The sequence below is a fragment of the Scyliorhinus canicula genome, chromosome 15, assembly GCF_902713615.1.
Source record: "Scyliorhinus canicula chromosome 15, sScyCan1.1, whole genome shotgun sequence".
In the NCBI taxonomy this organism is placed as follows: domain Eukaryota; kingdom Metazoa; phylum Chordata; class Chondrichthyes; order Carcharhiniformes; family Scyliorhinidae; genus Scyliorhinus; species Scyliorhinus canicula.
Genome location: NC_052160.1, coordinates 118,090,415 through 118,114,727, shown reverse-complemented (window position 1 = coordinate 118,114,727; position 24,313 = coordinate 118,090,415). Strand labels below are relative to the sequence as shown.

The 24,313-nt window shown below is 42.9% G+C and overlaps 1 protein-coding gene across 3 annotated transcripts in view; it reads right to left on the bottom strand.

Annotated features, from left to right (window-relative positions):
- Positions 1 to 5,172: 5,172 nt before the first annotated feature.
- Positions 5,173 to 24,313, bottom strand: part of kif21b (kinesin family member 21B) — a 220,108-nt gene continuing 200,967 nt past the window's right edge. For 2 of the 3 annotated variants that reach the window (XR_005463373.1, XR_005463374.1), the window contains 5 exons: positions 23,028 to 23,145; positions 20,846 to 21,016; positions 19,795 to 19,994; positions 14,853 to 15,003; positions 9,580 to 9,711 (listed from right to left, as the gene is read on the bottom strand). Coding sequence is in view for 1 of the 3 variants with exons in the window: in XM_038819459.1 (XP_038675387.1) it covers positions 9,615 to 9,711; positions 19,795 to 19,994; positions 20,846 to 21,016; positions 23,028 to 23,145 (586 nt within the window). In the remaining 2 variants the exon portion in view is untranslated. Of the gene's footprint in view, positions 9,712 to 14,852; positions 15,004 to 19,794; positions 19,995 to 20,845; positions 21,017 to 23,027; positions 23,146 to 24,313 lie in introns of all 3 variants that reach the window. The other variant, XM_038819459.1, reaches the window with a different exon arrangement.

Below are 24,313 nucleotides of genomic sequence, written 5' to 3'. Positions count from 1 at the left end.
GCCCCTGTAATGACTCAGGCCAGGCCTTTGAGATTGGCCACTTGGAATAAGAATTACTGGACCAATCAGAAAATCTCTTCTTTGTATATAACAGAGTGTGTCAGATCCTCTGCACTCCCAGTGTAGACGGCGAGCTGAATGCACATGGTCGTACTGCTGTTGGTTTTGTTAATAAAAGGTATTCTGGTGAAGGGACTTCTGCCTCAGTGGACTTATTCTAACCATTCTAAAATATTTCTAACATTTGGGAGGGGGCGGGTTAGTGCCTGATCCCATGCACAACATAACATGAAAATCATTATTTCAGTACTTTTTCCCTCAGCACATCAACATGATAAGTCCTAGTGCTCTTGAGATTAATTGGTCTTTAGTGCCCGAGTAATCTTAGAGTTTAAAAAATAAAGTTGTTTCAAAATAAACCATTTGCTATAAAAGAAATAATTTCAGTTTTCAGTTATTTTGTTCTTGACTTTAGTTTGTCTATTTAAAAAATATACTGAGCTATTTAAGCAGGAAAATTGCCAAGTGAATCATTTTGCTACGCTTTTGCGACACCTACCCAGAAAAAGTAAATACTTTTCTCCAAAATTTAAAACTTTCAAATAAAAATCTGAATATTTTGCAGGAAACGAAAAATGAAAATAAGGAAACATAGGCCGGGCTTTTGTGTTCTCTTTTGTGTCGGGCAAGTTTGGCGGCGACAGCGGAAATCATTGTGAGAAGACCAATGTCATGTTTCATTGGGACGTAAGAGCAGGAAGCGATCATCCCCTCCCCCTCCCCCCCCACCCCATCAGCAGTGGGTTGTGTTTCCCGCTAATTAACATTGGGAATCTCATTGGAATATATTATCATATCATTATTAGGCCAGAATCATGGGCAGGGTTCTCCAATCCACCGCTGGGTCGGAGAATCGCCGGAGCGAATCCCGCCCCCGCCAGATTCCCCAGCGCGGGGTTTTGGCGGGGATGGGAATCGCGTCGCCCGGTCAGGGGCCGTTGGCAGCGCCCCCCCCCCCCAGCGATTCTCTGGCCTGCAATGGGCCAAGTGGCCACCCGTTTTCAGCGGGTCCCACCGCCGTAAATCACAACAGGTCCTTACCGGTGGCACCCGGCTCCACGGGTGGTCTGCAGAGACCTCGGGGGGGGGGGGGGGGGGGGGGAGATCTGGCCCCGGGGGTTGCCCCCACGGTGGCCTGGCCAACGATCAGGGCCCACCGATCCACGGGCGGGCCTGCGCCGAGGGGGCACTCTTTCCCTCCATACCGGCCGCCGTCAACCTCCGCCATGGCCGGTGCGGAGAACCCCCCTGCTCATGCGCTGGGATGATGCCAGCACACGCTGGCGCTCCAGCTCATGCAGCTCACGCCATTCCTCGGTGCCGGAGTGGCCCGCCCCGCCGGTTCGCGGAGATTCCCGCCCCATATCCCTACTTCAAAAAATGCATCCACGGTGGTGTGCTGTCAGAATGGTGCAATGCACAACTGGTCTGAGAATGTGTACACCTGGTGATCTGTCCTCCGAGAGGATCACGGAGATAAGTGCAGTGCTTGGTGGGGATGTTATGTCAGCGTGATGCCAGTTGGAGTCACCTGGGTGAAGAATATTTCCTGATGTGCTCATTATTTGGCGGGGCAGCCTCTAAATATGGTGCCCGGATCAAAGAAGCGTTGAGTTAATGGCAGGGCAGGCGAATTAGAGGCAGTACGCCAGCGATATGGCATGGAACTCTTGCCTGCCTTCTTCTTTTTGCAAAGTGCCACGCTATAATAATAATGTTAGTGTCACAAGTAGGCTTACATTAACACTGCAATGACGTTACTGTGAAAATTCCCCAGTCGCCACACTCCGGCACCTGTTCGGGTACACTGAGGAAGAATTCAGAATGTCCAACTCACCGAACAAGCACGTCTTTCGGAACTTGTGGGAGGAAACTGGAGCACCCGGACGAAACCCAGTCAGACACAGGGAGAACTTGCAGACTCTGCACAGACAGTGGCCTAAGGTGGGAATCGAACCCGGGTCCCTGGCGCTGTTAAGTATGCTACCGTGACGTTGGTAATATGGTATAAAAAGCTGTCATTGGTGTGGGCGACTTCAACGCCACTTATCCCACCTGATGTCGGAGAAAATTCTATCCATAATAATTGACAATGGATCGTCACAAAAACAGGTGAAGTCTTGACACGATTTAATTTAAAAAATGTAGCATATGACTAGATTAGACAGATTTGTGATTTCATGAGTTGTCTTTCTAAACAGATCTTGGGGCTGGATTCTCTGCAGCACGCCGCTGGTAACAGAGTTCCCGATGCGGCAAAGAATCCAGTGTCATCTCCAGTCCCATGATGATGGCTGTATTCAGGTTTGAGCCCAGCACCAGCAGGATGACCCATTTGCACCAAGTAACCGTCTGGACCCTGGATTCTCCAAGCCTGCGTGATTCTCCGGTCCTCTGGGCCAGGATTCACGTGGACGAGAATTGGTGCAGGTATTTGCCACCATGGCCCTGCGTGCTGGACATCATGGTGGACCAAGGGGGTAACTCTTCAAAGGTGTTGCTCCCAACATCCATTGGAGGGCCCTCATCCCCACAAAATGCAAATCCTGCCCACCCACCAGACCCACCCAACATGAGATCCCATAAGAGAGCCCCCCCATGACAGACTCCCACCCGAGGCCCCCCCATAAGAGAGCCCTCACCAGGGAAACATGCGTTACAGAGACCCCCACCAGAGACTCCACATGAGGGCCCCCCACCAGAGACTCCCATTAGAGATCCCCACCCGAGAACCCTCATTACAGAGAACACGTCCTGACAACTAGAGAGCAGTTCAGAGAGAGTGAAGAAAAATCACTGCTTTAATCTCACCTGTGCCCTACACCTACTGCCTCAGGCAGAGAAAGCAGCAGCTGTAAATTGCTAGAAAGGGAAAATCACATCTCGAGGGCACCCATATGGCTGGTGTCACTCTTCAAATCCATGGGTCATGGTGGGCTGTCAGTGGGGTGCGCAATGATGGTCTGTGCCTGGACATCCTGGTCCCAGACTGGGGGCACACTCTGATACCATGGCTCTTCCCCTGGTCACCCCCTGCTATTCCCCCCACCCCGCCGGCCGTGGCAGGCACCCACCCCCCCATTCAGCCCTGCCCGCGGCAGGCCCGGACGCCCAGTGCAGGAAGAGGATACATGGGACTGGAGTCTCCGCCGTCGGGATGTTCCATTTTGCTGGCAGCCTGGGGGCTTCCTGAAGGCGTGGGGCTGCCCCACAATGGGAAACCCCATTGACCAGCCAGTGAAACGGAGGATCCTGCCAGCATGCTGAGCGAGATATCTGATTTGGCAAGACGGGGAATCCAGCCCAAGAACTCTGTTTTGCCAGAGTAAGTCACCCTTCTCATCTCTCTCAACTCACACACTCACAGACCCATCACAATCCACAGGGATCTCACTCACTCCCAGCTCAAGGTATACCACCACTCGTTCTCCCACACATGTCATCATCTCCCCTGAAGGCTGTGTCCTCATCACCTCTCTGGTCCCACTCACCATCCACATATGCCAGGCATTCTTATCATCTGCCCTGGCATGGATCTAGGTGTTCTAAGTTAAAGAGATCATTGCAGTTGCTAGATATAAAGTGGGACAGCAGAATGCAGAGGCAAATGGAACATTTATTGCCATTTTATTACAATCCGGGAACTGAGAGTTAAAGCAATGATGAACAGTGTGTACAGCAGTCAAAACATAAAAATCCGAATGGGGTTGGTGTAAATCTTGGACTAGATTGGAGCTTAGTTTAAAAGAGTCATTTGGGAAACCCGGACTGGATTTCGGAATGTGAAACACAAAGAAAAAGAATTATCATGAGAGAATATTTTAAAGTATGTTTTGGGGGAGTGGAGCTTAGAAACTCTCACGGGACAATCAATTTGGAGAATTTAGAGGAGAAAACTACAGACACAAACCTGGGCTCAGAGTAGAGTGTGCATTTGACCACAGCCAATCTGTGTGTTTAAAAGGGATTGTGTTAATTAGTCAATTGTAGTTTAAAATGTACTTTGTAATTTATGTTAGTCTTAAAATATGTGTATTTGTTAAGTTAAGGTGGGAGTAAGTTACAGTATAACAATCCAACTTTCCACGTTTAACATGTTTTTTCTTGTTAAAACTAATCAGCAGTAATGTTCCTTCACATTTTCTATAAAAAATATGATCTTTTGAACCATATTATATTCTGGGATCTTCCCATCCAGTTATAGCACCAATTGGGATTATAACACCCTCCAATCATTTATACTGATCCATGACTATCCCACCAACATCCTGACATGATCTGACTAACCACAGACTCAACTACCATCCTGATCTGACCGATCAACTCAACCCAACCAACACCCTTATCAAACCTCTGACCCAACTACCCTTAAAATCTGATCCAACTCCACTACCCCCACCGAACACACCCCTCAACCATAGCCCAACTCGACCTGACTACCCACCCAACACAACCCCTCCGATTGGTTCACCTCCTGACCACCTGACTATTCCTCACACTCGACTACCACACTAATCAGCAATCACCTCACCCACCCTATTAATGTATCCCCTCTGCCCATTTAACTACATCATTCACCTACCCATTCACTCATTTGCCATGCACTAACATTCAAATGGGACCTTTAAACTTACCATACGACCGCTATTCCAGCCTTCCCCTGACCCCTGCTCCAGAATTCCCAGAGAAAGGCTGTGCTATGAAAGCACATATATTTCTGTGAAAGCCGGGTTTGGAAGGCATGTGCAGCAGCGTCGTTTTGGGGAAATTTCTGATTGTCGCTACTGCTTGGAGGTCCAGGCCAATATGTTTCATATACTGGCATGTTATCTTTGATATTCACTGGTTGCACCCTGGCTGAACAATATACAAGCAGTTGAAAACAAGTCCTTAATTAACTGACAAATGTATGTCCTAAATTAATCTCAATTAGGAATTTGAAGGTGATCATACAATGTGGAATCTACTTCAGTTCCAATGCATTTTCTTTTCAAATTAATTGATGTTAATTGCTTCAATTAAAAACAGCTCTTGTGTGAAGTTAAATTACAGCCTCAGAAGATATTTGCTGTATTTGTGATGGGTAGCGATTTAAAAATTTGTAGCTGCATATTAACAAGGACATTTAACACGTTTTATTTCAGTTGTACAACAGTATTTACATTCAACAATTATGTGACATCTTAAATAAATCTTTTTACATTTATAACAGTTTATACATCTTACACTTCTAAAAGGTCTTAACATAATACTGAAACCTTTTTTTAAAGAAATGTACAGGCAAAGCAGAAGAATAATAAAGGCACTTAATATCTTCACAGTAGCATTAAGATTAACACTGTTTACAGTTTGTGCTCAACATTACTGACTATTTTTAAAATTAAAGAAACTCCTCTTGCCTGCAATGTGACCAACATGTCAAAATTGACAGGATCTTTGCCTCTTATGTGGTTCCATGGGAATATTACACACTTTTTAAAAAAAGTGTACATTTCCACTTGAGTTATGTGGAAATTTCAGAAGACAATTCAGCAAAACACAAAGAAAATGCTGACTATCAATGGCAGACACAACTTAAAAATGTTAGCTCCATTTCCCACAGGAATTGCAGTCTCGGGAGCTGTAAAGTATTTTGACAAAGTGAAGACTTTAGCAGTACGTTTTATAACATGTCATCTCAAGTCATTTTTTCTGTACAATCAAAACAATTGCATTTTTCTTACACCATGGGCAGCAGTAATTATCAAAATTCCACTGAATCGACTTGGAATCCTACAGGGCATAAATTCAGGTTTTCTCAATGCGCCAAGCAATTCCCAATTCCCTCCAAAGAAAAAATAATTTTGTGAAACTTTGGACCAAGTTCCTACAAACTGTTTTGGCAATAAAAACTATAGGCATTTTGAGCCTGCAAAATAAATTATCAAGGGAAGTACACAAAAATGTCCAAATTACAATGGCTACATTTACAACATTAGTTAGCCAAAGATAAAAGCAAATTACTGAAGATGTTGAAATCTGAAACAAAAACAGAAAATGCTGGACAATCTCTGCAGGTCTGACAGCATCTGTGCAGAGAGAAGGGAGCGAACGTTGAGTCTGGATGACTTTGACAAAGAGTCATCCAGACTCAAATCGTTAGCTCCTTTCTCTCTCCACATTAGTTAGCCAAATACTGGCATGTCATTATGTATTTGTCTAACCTTACCCTCCGCTCCAAATATTACTGAGTTGTCATAGGCTTGATGTCAATTCAAATAGTGCAATGCAACACGATATTAAAGAGATACTAGTTTAAAGAGTACCAGAAGAATTCAAGGAGGAATGGAACTGATACCAAAACGAATGACAAGGCAGCGAGAGATTTATTTATGGGCACTTTTTACATCTACTGTTGGCCCCAATTTTAATATTTATTTGCTAAATATAAACACTGCTGTATTGCAGCAAAGTATTACTTTTTCCATTTTCCAAATACCATTGTGACACCGAAAAGTACTATACTATATTTTTATTTACAGGCAATTCAAAACCCATGGAATTCGAAACCCAATTAACTTGAAACCCAATGAATTCAAAACCTAACTAATTCCAAATCTAACTAATTCCAAACCTAACTAATACCAAACCTAACTAATTCCAAACCTAACTAATTCAACACCTACTAGTTCGACACCTAACTAGTTCAAAACCAACCGACTTCTAAGATTTAAGCAAATGACACACAATTATACAATTAGATACATTTAAATGACCAATCCTTTTCAAATGGCTCAGTATTGCATTCTAAATATTATTACAGTGGTGTGTTGTTTAAAGAGAATTACAGATACTTAAAATTGTAAACATCAAAACACTTATACAATAAACCAAAGTTGCTGTCACCAGATATTTCCATTGCTCCCTAAAACATTTAGTAAGATGCTTTTTGCCTTGAGCTTTAGAGTTGGGGCTAGAAAATTGTCTTTATTTATATACACATATATATTAAAAAGAGGACCATTCAAAAACATTTTCTCTTAAATTAAAATGTTTGTTTTGATTGTGTATGCTTAAGATTAGTTCATTATATTACAAAAGCCACAGAAGGGTTTTCGCTGAACTTTAACTATTGCATGGAAAAAAAATTCCCCTGAAATTTACAAGGCAAAATTAGATGTTGTATCTAAAAAATAAACTGATTTTGCTATATTTGCAAAAGACACACGGATCCATAGGATACAAAGAAAAAAGTGAAATGACGATTTTGTTTATCCACAGCTTATTGAAGGAAACCTTAATTTTCACCTTAAAAAGGATAGTAAATTGCAAATCATGCCTTTATTCTGCCTCTAGCACAAAATACTGCTCAAGGAAACTGCTCAGACAAACAATTATAGACCACTGTAATACTCATCAGATACAGCATTTCCAACAAGCAGTAAAGAGAGTTAAGAAGCTAAGATGTTTTCCTAGAACTATTTGAGGTAGGAAGAGTGAGGATTCCTGTGAATTTTTACCTTTGATTTGCAAAGAGCAATGGTGAACTTTAAGCCGCTTTAAGAGGACCTCGAAGGATAAACCAATGCTGACTCTATCACAGAATAACTGCTTTGGAGGAACTCTGCACCTTTTAGATTCAGAGAATCAAAGACTGGGTACGCAAATTTAACTTTGTGTTTGTGAATGGGTTTTGCACAGGTTAGAATCAAGCACCAAAGATGCTGCTTGCAAGCTTAACTCCACTTGGTCAGTACAATCATGTGTAGTTGGATGGGAAGAAATACAAATGGATACCGAAGATGTGAGATGTAGCTGTTTAAAAAGAATGGAAGTCATTATACTTGGGCAAAGATGGCAGTGTAGTGGGAATGCCACTGGGGTAGTAATCCAGATGCCCTGGCTAGTGCGCTGGTGACGTTGGTTCAAATCCCACCATGGCAGCTTCAATTAAATCTGGAATTGAAAGCTAGTCTCAGTAATGGCGACCATGGAGCTACCACTGATTGTTGTAAAAACTCATCTAATTCACTGATGTCTTTTAAGGGTGGAAATCTGCCATTCTTCCATGTGATTCCACACCCACAACAATGTGGCTGACTCTTAACTGCCTCTGAAATGACTTAGCAACCCATTCAGTTCAAGGGCAATTAAGCATGGGTAACAAATGTTGGCTCTGCATCCACATGTCATTAAAAAAAAAACCTGCAATCATTGCTGGGAATATTCAATTTATGTTATTCAGATCAGTGAGGTTACCACAAATCTCAAGGTTGTAAGTCAATGTATCTGGAAGGCATTATCAAGCTTATGAGGTGTGGGCATTAACTTTCTATTGGCATTCTCTCAAGGTAAACCTTTATGCAAAGTACTTTAACACTTCAAAATCTCAGTGGTCCTATTGGTGATAAAAAGAAAATGTTACTTAGTGTACCGCTGCACTTTTAGTTCAATCCCAGAACCTCAATTCCAACATCATTGTTCAACCTTCCGAAGGCATTGGTGATTGAAGGCATTCAATGTGTTCAGGCGCATTGTGTTCTGGTCCAGATTTCACATGTAGCTAACAGATATATCAAGCACCAAGCACTGGCGAAATCTAGTTTACATCTTATGGCAATGAATATGACATCTGAGGGTTATTTTCCATATCCATTCCACTCAGTTGATGTGATGCTGGTCAATGCTAAGTAATCCTTTGTGACAGGATATGTAGATGGTGCATCCAAGACAAATTAAGAACTCAAATCTACCTTTCAGGTTTCTGAGAATGTTATTTGGTGACAAAAGCCACATTTTGTGGAAGGTTTTTTGAGCTGCAATGTCCTGTTTGCTTATCAATAATTTCGATAAGCAAAGTTATTCTGAAGCTCTGCCTTTCCAGGATACACAAATCAATTGCGTGTATTGATTTTATACATATTTCGAGTCAATACGTATGCCTGCATGGAATCACAGTGATGAGCTGCAATGTCTAATTAACACCAGCACAAGATGACAGCATTAACATGCAACCCTTGAACGGTTGTCTTCCTCTTATAACTGGTAGTCAAAACTGGTGAAGTCAAGGGCTAAGCTTTTCATGTTCTTCACATGTGCAGAATTTTTTTGATCCAAACTCAATACAACTATTACCCTTTGATGGAAGTTATTTTCTTCCATTTATACTGTTATGCTAAATTTAAGATGAATGGAATTGGAGGGATAGTTCAAGGGTAACATTGTGGGCAATAGTAACAATTTGCAGTACAATAAAAGCAGAAGAATGTTTCAAGAAATAATACCTGAATAAAAATTGACTCCACTCTTGAACCTACATTTGCTTTTGTCTGACTCACAAAGCTAGAGTGCAGTTCAATATTACAAGGACATCACAGTCAGTGGGATTGAGAATTACATTTGGAATAAGATACTTGCAGGATTATTGCTTGCAGTCTTGTCTTGCTGTGTCAGTTCACAATGGGGAGAAAAACAGCTTTTCTTCTTCAGCTCAGGAAGCCTTGATAGCATGGCTGTCATTTCATTCCAAACCATTATTATTATTCTTTAAATACAGTTTGTTTAATTCAATACAGTTAGATGCTGTCAGACAATTCCTGGCTAATATATCTAATGTCCAACATGTGTCCATTTGCTAATCCTTTTGAGTTCCAAGTTTTTACTGTGCAGTCACTGAAAGAAATAAGTTAAAGACACATTAAGACAATGCATTTTGACCAAGAATCTAGTTTTGACTTTGTGATGAGGTATTGCGACCCCATGAAAATATATTGTTAGAAAATAATTTAATGCATTTTGATTTTCTACTCATTGCCTTAAAACACAAAAACAGGCTGGACAGCCATGGAAATGTGAAATGGTTACAGTGCAGGAGGCCATTCGGCCTGCCGTGTCTGTACTGGTTCTCTGCAAGAGAAAATCAACTAGTCCCACTCCCTCGCTCTTTCCACGCAATCCTGCAATTTCTTTCTCCTCAGGTGCTTACCCAATTTGCTTTTGAAAGCCATGCTTGGAGGCAACCTCTACCACTCCCTCGGGCACTATATTCCAGGTACTCAATTAAAAAAGCATTTCCTCTCATCGTCTTTGGTTCTCTGGCAATCTCTTTAAATTTGGTGTCCTCTGGTTTTTAACTCTTCTGCCAATGTGAACACCCTCTCCCTCACCATTTGATTCCTTGTGGTTTTGAGCATCTCTATCCAATCACCTCTCAACATTCCCTATCTTCTCTTCTGTGGGCAGAACAACATCAGCCTTTCCAAACTATAATCCTTGTAAATCTTTTCTGGATTCCCTCCAAAGCGTTCACAACCTTCCTGAAATGTACTGCCCAGAATTGGAAATCATTTTCCAGTTGAGGCCAAGCCAGTGTTTTAGAAAGGTTTTTCATAATCTCCTTGCCTTTATACACTTTGCCTTTCTTAATGAAACCCAGGATCTCACAAGCCTATTTGACCAATTTGTCAAAATGCCCTGCTACCTTTAACTATTTGTGCAAATCTACCCCCGGGGACTAGATTTATTGCTGAAGGTGGGTTCCCCATAGCTCAGCATAAATATCAAGGGCAAGCCCACCTCAGGTTGACTGGCTCGCCCTGCCATTTTTTGTTAGACAGGGCTTCAATTGTTTTGAGACCTCTTGCCCTTTCCTGGAGGAAATCCCACCTGATTGAGATAGCGGCCAATCAGAAGCTAACATCTCTGTTGTACTGGCAATGCCAGGCAGCAGCAACTACTGCCGGCACTACACTGCAGGCATCGAGGAGTTGTTCAGCAATGAATCCGAACCTACAGGTAAGTCCCTGGTCTTACCGGAACCAGGGTGGCAAGCCCTGTGAAGGGGGTCGGTGAGTATGTTGGACAGGATGGGGAGGAAGGTCAATGCGAGGCAGGAAACTGAAGGAGAGGGGCCTCCAATTGTCACTGGAAGCTTGGGAAGCAGTATCCCTGTTCCACCCTTTGACTGGTCACAAATCTGCTGGGCAACATGTTCCCGCCACCTGTCAAATCAAAGTGGTGGAAAACTGAGGTGCTAAAATGGGTATTAATCACAACGTAAGTGCCTCAATTGTGTTCATAAAATTGTGATTGGGTGACAGGCAGGAAGATGATGGGCACATCACTAATTGCACCCTATTTGTGGGTTCACGTTCCAGTTTTCCTGCCACTGGTCTCTTTGTTCCTGTACCTCTTTTCTGTTTGCACCCATTATTTTATATTGTCTCTCTTTGTTTTTCCCACTTCACAATTCTTTGCATCTAATTTTATCTACCAGGTTTCCGCCCATTCCACCAGCCAGTCTACATTCTCTTTAAATTTAGCACTATCCTCCTGATGGTTCACAATACTTCCATGTTTTGTGCCATCTGCAAATTTTGAAATTGGGCATTGTATACACAAGTCATTAACATATATGAAGAAAACAAGTGGTCTTAGTCTGGGCTGCTATGAAATTCCGCTGTATAGGTTCTTCCAGTCTGCAAAAGAAGGCATTCAGCAGTTGCTCTCTGCTTCCTGTCAATTAACTTAGTTATCCTTGTCATCACTGGATTTCAATTTTATTTGCCTGCTACGTGGCACTGTATCAAACACATTTTGGAGGTTTATGTACAACACATCAACTGCATTCCCCTCATATACCTACTCTTGCCTCATCAAACAACTCAAATTTATTTAATGAAATGCGATTTTCCTTTCACAAATCCCTGCTAGCTTGCCTTAATTATTCGCCACGTTCATATTGTCTCAGATTTAAATCTTCAAAAACTTTTCCATCACCAAGGTCAGACTGATTGGCCTGAAGTTGCTGGGTTTATCTTAAGATCTTTTTTTGACATTTACAATGATCCAGCTCTCCGGTAACCCTCTCCCTTACCACCTTCCAATCTCCCCAACCCCATACTTAAGGAGGATTGGAAGATTACACCAAGTGCCTCTGCATTTTCCACCCTTACCTCAGCAGCTGAGGCATTGTCCCAAACGGTCCTGGTGAATTATTAACTTTAAGTAAAGGCTTTCTGATTTGTCGTCCATCCAGTATCTCAACTACCTACTCTTTTACCAAGACTTTTGCAGCATCTCCTTCCTTAGCAAATACAAAGTACTCATTGAGTACCTCACCCGTTCCCTCTGCCTCCATGCATTGATCCCCAATAGGGTCTAATCCTCCTCTTAATTGCATTTTACCTTTCATAGCTAACATAAGACTTTTAGATTCCCTTTTATGCTGGCTGCCAGTCTCTTCTCGTATTTTCTTTTTGCCTCTCATCTCCTTTTTCATTTCCCTCTGAACTTTCTTTATTCAGCCTGAATTATCAACCTGACATCTGTCACATACACCCCTTTTTCTGCTTGCTCTTACTCTCCTTCCCTTTTGTTGTCCAAAGAGCTCTGGCTGCCCTACCTTCCCCCCTTTTAGGAATGAAGTTTGACTGTAACTGAACCACCTCCTCTTTATATGCAGTGTTCATTTATAACACCATAAACATTCATTTATAGTTTTGACTGCCAATCTTTATTGATTCCAATTTATCTGGGACAGATTCTTTCTCAGTGCACTGAAATTGGCCTTCCTCCAATTAATTATTCTTGCACAGAATTTCTCCTTGTCCTTTTCCATAGCCGAAACATTTTCTGGTTTCCCTGACTGAGATTTGCCATCGATAAGGCACTTTCAGGTGAGGAGGTAGAGTCTTTAAGACACTGCACCTTTCTATGACTATCTCAATCCCATTCTGGTCTGCCACCAAGAGTTTATAGTATGGAACATGGATAGTCAATCATATCATTCACTTAAATGTATAATACTCTACTCTGTCCCTGCAACCCTTGGCTCTCTTGTCAATTTAAAAAAAAAATCTGTCTAACTCAGCCTTGAGTATATTCAATGACCCAACTTCCACTGCTCACAGGGACTCTATGAGGCACGGAAGCTATTAGTCTGGTTTAACAATTCATATCTACTTGCCAGTTTTAGTTTAGGAGAATGAGGGTGACCATATTGAAACATGCAAGATTTGGAGGTGGCTTGATAAGGCAAATGCTGAGAGGATGTTTCCTCATGTGGGGAACTAGGGCTACAATTTCAAAATAAGGAGCCTCCCATTGAAGACAGAATTCCTTCTCTCAGAGGACTGTTAATGTTTGGAATTCTCATCCCCTGTGAGCAGTGGAAGTTGGGTCATTGAATATACTCAAGGCTGAGTTAGGCAGATTTTTTTTTTTAATTGACAAGAGAGCCAAGGGTTGCAGGGACAGTTGGAAAAGTGGAGCTAAGGTCACAATCAATAGGCCACGATCTTATTGACTGGTGGAGGTGACACAAGGAGCTGAATGGCCCTACTACTGCTCCTATTTCTTAAGGTCTCACATTTATCCCTTTCTAGCACAAAACGCATTTGTATCCTGCCTTTTTATGCTCCACCACAAAAACCTGCAATTAGGTTTATTTAACTGAATTTAATTACATGTTAACAGCAAATTCTCATTTTGTCATAAAGATTTTGATTGAAATGTTGCTCCCCTCTCCATGGCTGTGAAGCATTTTTAACAGTCATTTACATTACTTCCAGACATTACAAAACAAGTACAGTGAAAGCCATGGATAACAATCAGTGCCAATCTATGTTTGTTCAACAGGAAGCACAAATTAGACATGTTTCTCTTCTCCTATCCTCTACTCAGTTCTCATCAGCCATTTTTAAAATTAAGTGCAGCTGAAAAGCATCAAGTCATCCAAAGGTCACTGGCAGAATCAACTATTAGGCTGCGAATGCTTGATTTATTTCAAAAGGATTTTTTTTAATGACACTGACAAAAGAAACATTTTGCGTAGGTAACTATCATCCTCGTATATTTATGGTAAATTAAAATAGAAATGTATTTGAATCCCAATAAACTGTTGTATATGCCATATTCTCCGCCCACTGGAGTCACAGAAGCTTAGACCTCTTGCCACCTCCTAATAATATAATTATACCCTTCACATAATTAGGTATCTGCTGTCAACAGTTTATAAAAGGACTAATTGTACACTGTAGTTCTAGGCAACTTATACCTTCACAGATTCTGTTCGGCCATTCAAAGCTCAAGAATTGCGTTGATTCACAGATGAAACAATCAGCATGAAGATGCATGGATGAAAAAAAAATGAAGACAAAACGAAAAGGGAATGCAAGGACAAATGCTTAAAATAAGTGTGCAGATTTTTCTTGGGTGTTAATATTATTCCCACACCTCAATGATTATAGAAGGGGTTTCATAGAAAAAGGGTAACTAAGCTGCACTTAACAGGTTCCTATTCGAAGGTGACATGATAAATGACTCAAAATAAATTTCATTTAGTGATTTATATTTCACACATTTCTGTGAAAAGGAGGTTTGAAAATTGGACACATTTTCCAGTGTGGGCAGCAGAGGTCGAAGAATGATTTTGCCTCGAGCCTATGACTGGGATTTTCCAGAGGGCAGGTAAAATTTAGCCCCATGTTTCAGCCCATTGAGTGGAAGTTCAGTGTTGCACTGGCAGAACTGGACTAATGCATAATTTACTCCTTAACATGATACTTCGCATTTATCATCATAAAAGGTTAAAAATGCTTGGAAAAGGGAGTAAATGCTTGAATCTAAGAAAAAAACTTGGCAATTTTAGCGAATGTGAAGAAATGGGTGACCAGAATAAACTAAAATTTTTCGTAATCAAAATGCATATCAGCTTTTTTAAAAAATAAAACCTTCTGGACCTAATTTTCAAGGTAGTGAAATCGATAGCTTTCACTTTTATTCAGAGAGGTTTATAAGACAAATCACCATACCAATGAGCAGCAAAGAAGAATCAAGTACGGAGCAGAGCAGAAATCAGGAGATTAAGGTATACTACTGGCACGGCTCTTAATGGCAAGGACACGTCGAGGCAAACAAGGAGTAAGGCCTGCTACATAATTCCACAGCTTCACCCGGCAATCGCTATAGCAGAAAGGAAAGAGAAAAAGAGAGATAAAGGGATATAACACAAGCTTGGAAGATGTGAAAGAGATAAAAAGGCCCAAAGATCAGTTGACGCCCCAGCATAGGACCTGCAAATGAAAGTTTCTCCTTTTTATCATCCAGTTAGTGAATGTTCATTAAGAGGCATATAGCCATGTCATGAAATTAGACTATCCTTCCCTACGCTCTCTAGCAAAAGCAGCAAACACACTCTGAGTTTAGATTAAGACACAATGATAGAAATGCAAAGCTTTTTTCAATAATCAAGAAAACCCCTGTAGGAGTGTGTAACCATTAAGCCAAACAGCTGTGCCCGCAATGTAGACTTTCAATTTTCTTGCCCTTAGCTCATTTACAAAAGTGTGACAGCAGTTATTCCTGGACAAGTCCAACTACAGATGGTGACGGTAAATATATTAAAATCACAAAACATTAATTTTTGAAGACTGTAAGTTACATATAATCCAGCAGCAGATATTCAGATTTGCCTCTGTTTATTAGAATTACATAGCAAATACAGGAAAAGGGCTGGGAGAAAAACTTAAATGAGGAAGCAAACCATTTTTCCATTGTGAGAAAGGGTGATGGCACTATTGTTCACAACTGGGGGAGAAGAATACATCGTTACTGTGGCATCATTACACGGAAACAATTCCACGTGATTGTGACTTGTATCATTGCATCCCAATATTAACACAATTTTAATGAAAATGTCCATCTGTGGGGAAGAATATTGACACATTATATATAGTATCTGTTTCTGGACTAGCTACGAACAATCTCCCATGTCCCTTTGGTTAGTGTTAGCCGTTTAGTCAGGTTCAAAATTCATTTATTTAGTCATGTTCGAAATTCAATTATTACAATATTAATATTTAAAATATTAGATATTAAATATTTCAAATCCCAGCATCTAACCTTCTCTCCAAACACATTATTTAAGATTTCTTTCCTTCAGTTTCACAGTTTATATTTTCTGAAAAAGTAATGGTGCAATCCCTTTTTATTTATTTAAAGGTTTAGTCTTAAATTCACCAATTTCTTTTTTAAACAAGCAATTTGAATAATCCATTTTTTAGTTTTCAGCCTTGATTAAAACTATTTTTGTTTCCACATCTGCACTTTGATGTCGTGAATTAAAAATTAAAATACACTTATACTGGAGTACAGTGGGCAAGATTTTGCATCCTATGTTCGCCAAAAATATAAGTGGCGTGCCAGTACAGAATCTCGGTGGAGTTAGGAAACAAGGGATTCTCTGTTTGTGGCACTATGTCCCCACGCCATTGTCAGAACTGTGGGCATTCACGCCAAAAAAATCTAGCTAGCAGGGACCTGGCGTAAATCTAGCAGCTTTTGCTGCAGGTACGGGCCCTTACACTTCCGGGTCGGAGGCCGCGCATGCTCCATGGCGGACTCAGATCGCGGAGCTGGACACTAAAAATAGAGCCCCCGATCAGCCGCGCGCCTGACCCCGCCTGCCCGCCCGAACATCTCCCGGCCAAGTATAAGGACCCCCCCCCCTCCGAACGGCTCGTCCCGACGAGGGCGGCCACGGGCTGAGTGCACAACTGCCACGCTAGTATCCCCACTGGCAGAACCATGTTCTTTTTTGTTATAAATTCAGAGTACCCAATCATTTTATCCAATTAAGGGGCAATTTAGCGTGGCCAACCCACCTAGCTTGCACATTTTTGGGTTGTGGGGGCGGAACCATCGCAAACACGGGGAGAATGTGCAAACTCCACACGGACAGTGACCCAGAGCCGGGATCAAACCTGGGACCTCGGCGGCGTGAGGCCACAGTGCTAACCCACTGTGTTGCCTCGGCAGGACCATGTTAGATCCACGCCGTTGGGACTTCGGGCGGTCGGGGGCAGAGAATGGTAGTGCGGACCTCCATCAATGTCCTCAGGTCGGTGTTTTGTGTCGCGGCATACTTTTCGGGGTTCTGAGAATCGGGGAACTGGCGTCGGTCCCGATTTTGTGCACCAAAATGGTCGGGGTGCGGAGAATCCAGCCAAAGATTCTTGCCAGCGAAATCTTGGGCGGAATTCTCCGCTCCCCACGCCGGGTGGGAGAATCGCGGGAGGGCTGGGCGACTCACGACACGCACCCCTGGCGCCCCCTGTGATTCTCCCACGCCCCCCCGCTCAGAAGAATCGGCAGTCGCCGTTTGTCACGGCGAGCGGCGATTCTCCGGCCAGGATGGGCCGAGCGGCCTGCCGTTCCCGACCGGTGCACGACGGCGGCAAACACACTAGGTCGCTGCTGTTGTGAACATGGCCGCCAAAGTGCCGTTTGAAGCTTGTGGGGGGCGTAGAGGGGAGCGAGCACCACAGCCGTGCTTGGGAGGGGACTGGCCCGCGATCGGTGCCCGCCGATCGTCGGGCCGGCGTCTCAAAGCGACGCACTCTTTCCCCTCCGCCGCCCCGCAAGATCAAGCCGCCACATCTTGTGGGGCAGCGGAGGGGAAGACGGCAACCGCGCATCTGCGGGTTGGAGCCGTCAGCCGTCGTGACGTCAGCCGCGCATGCGCGGGTTGGAGCCGGTCAAACTGCGCATGCGTGGCTGATGTCACATAAGTGCCGCCGTCGCGTGATTCTCGGCGCGCTGCCTTGACGAAGCGTCAAGGCCCGGCGGCCGAGAGTTACGGAGCGCCGCTCCTACCCCCCCGGGTGGGGGTGAATAAGGTGAGAGGAGCGGCCTCCGAAGCCGTCGTGAAACTCGGCCGAGTTCACGACGGCCTTCCCGAATTATCGCGGGAGCGGAGAATTCTGCCCCTTGTTTCCTGATGTCCACAAAGGGCGGAAACCTCATTTAAATGGATTTAAATATATTTTTATATTATTAATGGGCCTTCCCACCACAAGATCCAGCCTGTGGCAGAGGACAATGCCAGGGACGGGTCCTCTGTGAGTCCCATTTGGGGAGGGAGGGCTTCCTATTATGTGTCGTGAAGGACAGCCCCAGATCACTGTCCATGTGGAGTTTACACATTCTCCAGTGTCTGCGTGGAGCTCACCCCCACAGCCTAAAGATGTGCAGGGTAGGTGAACTGACCAAGCTAAATTGCCCCTTAATTGGAAAAAATAATTGGGTACTCTAAATTATTTTTTTTTAAATGTGTGGTGAGGGGGGTGGGGGTGCAAGGGCTGATGCCATTGAAAGCGGGGAAAAGGGCCGATGGGGGTGGGGGGGTGGATAAAGTGCCGAGGCAAAATCTAAGGCTACTGAGCAGGGGCAGGAGAGGGTGACCTGCCCATGAACAGGGAGAATACTGTAGCCACCTGGGTGGCCACGTCCCGATTCAAAATGGACACTCGCAAGGAGTGCAGGGAAAAACGGACAACAACAGAGAACACAAGCAAGTGCAAGGTTTCCTGTGTATTAAGATTTGCAGAACCCAGACAGAACTGAAACCAATAGCCATTAACATATTAATGAGCTATCTCCAGGGACAAAAAGAAACATTGAAACAATCGAGACCAAGACAGACTCCCCGGCGCCAGTGGGAGTTAAAACAAAGGCAGGCCAATGGCCACAAAGGGCCCGCCCAATGATCTGGGAACAGATAGGAAAGATTGGGACATGGTCCAATTAATTGGGACCAAGTCCGGGGTCCGCCCAGAAGGGCGCAAAACCCCATGGGACTATAAGATAGCGTTCCCAAGTTCAGTTCGCTCTCTTGGCCTTGGCTCTCAGGGAGGAGCGACCTGCCTAACAGCTGCATCAACCAAGTAAGTCTAAGGTCAACGCACGCTACGAGATACATGCTCCTAGCTACTATTCCGTACCAGTTCGAAGCCAGCAGTATCAGAACCGGACAACGGCCATTGTTCCTCTGACCTGGTGGGCCACTCGAAGCTAAGTAGCAGTTGTAGTTTAGCAAGTAGAGTTTATGCATGAGTAATAATTGACTGTGTGTGTAAATAAATGTGTATTGATTTCAAACTTACTAACTGGTGTATTGAGTTATTGATCAGTACTTGGCTTTGAGCCCTATGGTGGTATCAGAAAGATACCTGGCGACTCTTGAGCAAAGGTAATTAAAACAGAGCAAATTAAGGGAAAGCATAACAAGCAACAATACTGCCATGGCGGGTGGTGAGTGTGGAGATTCCCTGATATCTTTGTGGTCAGTGGAGAGGGGGGGTCCTTCATATCCATCGGGGAAGGGGAGGTCAAGTTAGACTTCAGTGTTGGTCGCGGTAGATTTTAAAGATGGTGCCCTCATCTCTATGGAGCAGACTTTGCCGGATCTATCAGACCCTGCCAGGTTGACTCTGGAAACTACGCACCCCAAAATTTATTTTTGCTCAGTGGCTGAAGATCAGGCCTCAAAACTCAACTGTGCATCTGGAGAGGTACACGCTGGTTTTCAGTCAGAAGGTGACTTTACAGTCACAGTGTATTGAATCCATCTTTTGGGAGATATTTTTAAGACATAAATTGTTACATTATTTTCTTCCTTATTAATGGAGTTTTGTATGGTATAATGCCTCAACATTTTAAATGACACTTCAAAGAATGGGGAATTCTTGACTCAAGCTGAAAGATTCAGGCATCCTAAAACAGTCATTTAACACTTACACTGCAAAGCAGAATAAAAGAACATTTTAACCCGTGTATCAGTGACCAGAACTAAGATCCTGTCCGCTTTCCAAAACTCTGCAGTGCTTTACCCCTCATTAAACAACCATGTGCTTTCTTGGCAGAGTCACTGGTTTGATTGATTCCTGCAAACCCGCACGAGTGCTCATGGCATACCTTGAAGCTGTGAATATCCGGCTAGTGTTTGTGCAGATGGCATTAATGGGGCTATCGTGGCCTCTGATCTCTCCCAATGGCGTAAAGTTGTCTATGTTCCAAACTTTAAGCATTCCTCCTCGGCAACCACTCAGTAATAGATCGCGACCGGGTACAAACGCCAGCGCACAAACCCAATCCTTGTGAGCATTGGGAATTTGCTGAGTAAAATTAAAATACACATATTAAGTACATGTATGAAAATGTAAGAAAACATGATTCACCTAAATTAACATATTTCGCAAATGCTGGTGATAACGAAGCACGATATATCTTCAAGTAGATGTTTGTTGTATAATTTTATAATTCTTAAAATAACTACTGGTGAAGAGTAAATTTGAAGAGAAAATATCTTCATTGAAACAGAAGGATGGACATTTCTATTTGTTATCCAAGCCCAACTTAAATTCCAGTGACAACTTTGATAATGGGGGAATGCTTTGCATCAAACATGCCTGATAGATGTCCCACCAATTACCTTTGAATGTCTGCCCATACATAGATGCGCATATTAAAAATATATTTGTGCCATAATATGTACATACGCACTCAAATTTATGAAATGGGTACTTTGTTGTAGAATTGGCAAGTTCAAAACTGGATCACCCTGATTTATAATTTTAGTGAAGTGCAGATACAATTAATAACAGCAGCCAAGATGAAAATAAAAATCGCTTATTGTCACGAGTAGGCTTCAATGAAGTTACTGTGAAAAGCCCCTAGTTGCCACATTCCGGCGCCTGTCCGGGGAGGCTGGTACGGGAATCGAACCGTGCTGCTGGCCTGCTTTAAAAGCCAGCGATTTAGCTCAGTGAGCTAAACCAGCCCCAGATGAGTGCGTCCAAAAACTGTTACAAATAAAGTAATAATAGGAATGTTTCTCCTGGATATGATAGCAAGCGATTAGATGTTTTCTATCTATTACATAAGAAGGAACAAGGAAAAGACAAATTTTAAAACTAAGTTTCAGCCTTTTGCTTCAAATGGAGAGGCGAGAGATTCGCTTGGGTACCTGTATTTGCTCCTGCCGTTCCAGGTCCCATTTTTTAATTCCGTTGTCTCTGGATCCACTAAATAGGATATCTGCATGGATTGCCAGAGACTCAATTCCGTCATAGTGTGGAGGCTCAAAATTATGAGTGGGCCCAACATTTCCGAGAGTACTTGCAGCAATTTCAAACTTCTATAGGGCAAATACATAGTTGTCAAAATTTGATCAATGAATATAAATTCAAACATTTTCAGAATGCAATTCAAAGGAACAGAAATTCAGGTTAAGCTCTGAAGGAACGCTGGGCTAGACTTCCACGGAATTGGGGAGACTCTGTGAAGGGGTGAAATTGGCAGCCGGGATCCAATTCTGGGATTCCGGATTCCATTCCCGGGGTTTCCGATTTTCAGGACTGCCTTTGACGGTTGTGGGTCGGTTCAGGTCTCAAGTCCACATACCTCACTCCCTGACCTGGCTGGCTCCATTGTGGGTCTTCTGCAATTTTCATGGAGTCAGTCGATCTTTCCAAAGAGTCGTGTTGAATGGGCTCATCAAAGGTGCTATGAACCATAGTCTGCATAAAGGAGCTTTTGATAGGTTTGTTCAAAAGGTCCTCTTCATGCCCCCCAGATCAAGGTATGCCCCTACCCACTGAAAAACAGGGTTCAATTGACAGGAGAGATCAGAGCACCACGGTTGTCAACGAAGCAATGTTTTACCTGGGGCTCAGTACTCGCTGATGTGGTTTAGCTGAGAGCCCATACATACAATAGAGCATTAAAACACCTGAATCTCAAGGAAAACACTGCTTGGCTCTTTGATCTCTTTTGACAATGTTACACAATGTTTATTTGTATAAGATAAAGAGGTTTCAAGTGCTTGCAGTTTCAAATATTGATGCTTGAAAGGATGCGGATGATAAATAAATAATTTTTATTAATGTCACAAGTAGGCTTACATTAACACTGCAATGAAGTTACTGTGAAAATCCCCGAGTCACCACATTCCGGTGCCTGTTCGGGTATACTGAGGGGGAATTTAGAATGCCCACTTCACCTAACAAGCATGTGCTTCGGGACTTGTGGGAGGAAACCAGAGCACCCGGAGGAAACCCACGGAGACATGGGGAGAATGTTCACACTCTGCACAGTGAACCAAGCCGGGAATTGAACCCGGGTCCCAGGCGCTGTGAAGCAGCAGTGCAAACCACTGTGCTACTGTGCGGCCCTTAAAAGGGCTGCCTTGTCTGAGGATTGAACTCAGGACCTTTAGATTATGAGTCTGACATACTGCCGACTGTGTCAAGAAGACTTCTTGGTGATTATTGACACCTTTATTGGCCCATAGTAAAATGGAATTATTAGCAAAGTGGAAAATTATTAAAGATTGTTTTTACACATCCTCGTGTTACCAATGTTTATTGGCTCTACATAATGTATAATGGGTAAATGAGAATGTTTCCTGAAACAGCCAGTAATCGTTTGATGTCATCACAGCTGGATCATCACAATAATTGTTGTAACAAATTTGTGCTTCAGTAGGTAATAAATCTGCTCCAGGATGAATTTCTACAATAAGGTTAAGCTCAATATCAATTAAAAAAGATACTGCCAGTTTCAATCTGAGCTGCTATTGTCTCGGCCGGAACATCACTAATTTTATTAACTTGATAAATAATCTATATTATAATTGACTGTAAATATGGTGCCAAAATATACTTAAAATACAGTTGATTTTTCATTACACCAGAAACTTAATGATGCAAATGACAAAAACCAAAAGGGTAAATTGTGACTCTCCATTTTAGACTTATAATAATCTTTATTGGTGTCACAAGTAGGCTTGCATTAACACTGCAATGAAGTTACTGTGAAAATCCCCCAGTCGCCACACTCTGGCGCCTGTTCGAGTACACAGAGGGAGAATTCAGAATGTCCAATTCACCTAACAAGCACGTCTTTTGGGACTTGTGGGAAGAAACTGGAGACTCGGAGGAAACCCACGCAGATACAGGGAGAAGATGCAGGCTCCACACAGTCAGTGACCCAAGCAGGAATTGAACCTGGGACCCTGGCGCTGTGCTAACCACTATGCTACCGTGCTGCCCTCTTTAGACTTTAGTCTAAACATAATGAAGAGTTGCTACTGGGAGTGTATGATGTGGCAGTTTATAATGCTGTGTTTAGATCACAAAGAACATTACCTTCACATAGTGATCTTTGGATCCAGTGATGACCAGGTCATGTTTTGTTGCCATTCTCTCCACTGTGAGGCACATCACTGGACCAATATGGCCTGTGAGTTTCCCCACAGGTTGAATTCTACAAGCAGACAAAGAAAATAAATGAATACTTGTGAGGGGCAAACAAGTGCGTGAGACAACTAGAATTTTGCATACTGAAGAAACCAGCGTTACCACTGCAAGGCAAAATTGTAAGAAAAAGTAACATTACTCCTTCACCCCAACCCCAAGTTTTGTCATCCATTGAAATAACTGATTTTTTAAGAATTAATTATCAGTTGTGAATTCACTATCAAGGCTGATATTTATTGACCATCGCTGTTATCCTTGAAGGTGCTGCCTTTTTGAACTTCTGCAGTCCATGTGGTAAAGGTGCTCCAATAATGCCATTAGGCAGGAGGTACTAATAGTTTGAACCAGCCATTATGAAGGAAGTGCATCCAATTCAGAATGGTATACACTTGGACAAGATCTTGGGAGACCATGGCAGTTCCATGCGCCTTGTGCAAATTGCTGTTATGCATTCTGTAGAATGCTGCACATTGCAGGCTGGTGGTGGGGGAGTTTGGTGTCGAGACTTGTGTATAAATTGCAGATTAAGTAGACTGCTCTGTTCTGGAAGTTGTTAAGATTCTGAGTATTGTTGCAGCTGTCTTCATCAGGTAAAGAGCAATCTGACTTTTGCCTTGTATATGCTTGAGAAGCTTTGGGAATCAGCAGGTGATTAATTTTTGAAGAACATCGCCTATTTCAAAGGTAATCATCTTTAATATTATTCTTAAATATATCAGGAAAAACAGTGATGACATGAAAACATCGAGGAAATCCGATAAATCGGAATGTTTTCTGCTAGTTGCATATTTTTAAAATACTATTGGAAAATGTAGGTAGCTTAAAGGCCAGGGATAGTTTGGTTGTGTTAATGAAATTGCGCTTTTGGTATGTAGATGAGCCTAGCAACACTGCAAACAGATGTTTACCCAAGGAAAGCTGGTAACAATAGGGAACAGAACATAAAGGTTTTGAATGAGGAGAAAAAATGAAATGAAATGAAATGAAAATCGCTTATTGTCACGAGTAGGCTTCAAATGAAGTTACTGCGAAAAGCCCCTAGTCGCCACATTCCGGCGCCTGTTCGAGGAGGCTGTTACGGGAATCGAAACGTGCTACTGGCCTGCTTGGTCTGCTTTCAAAGCCAGCGATTTAGCCCAGTGCTAAACAGCCCCTCCAGTGCTAAACAGCAAGGT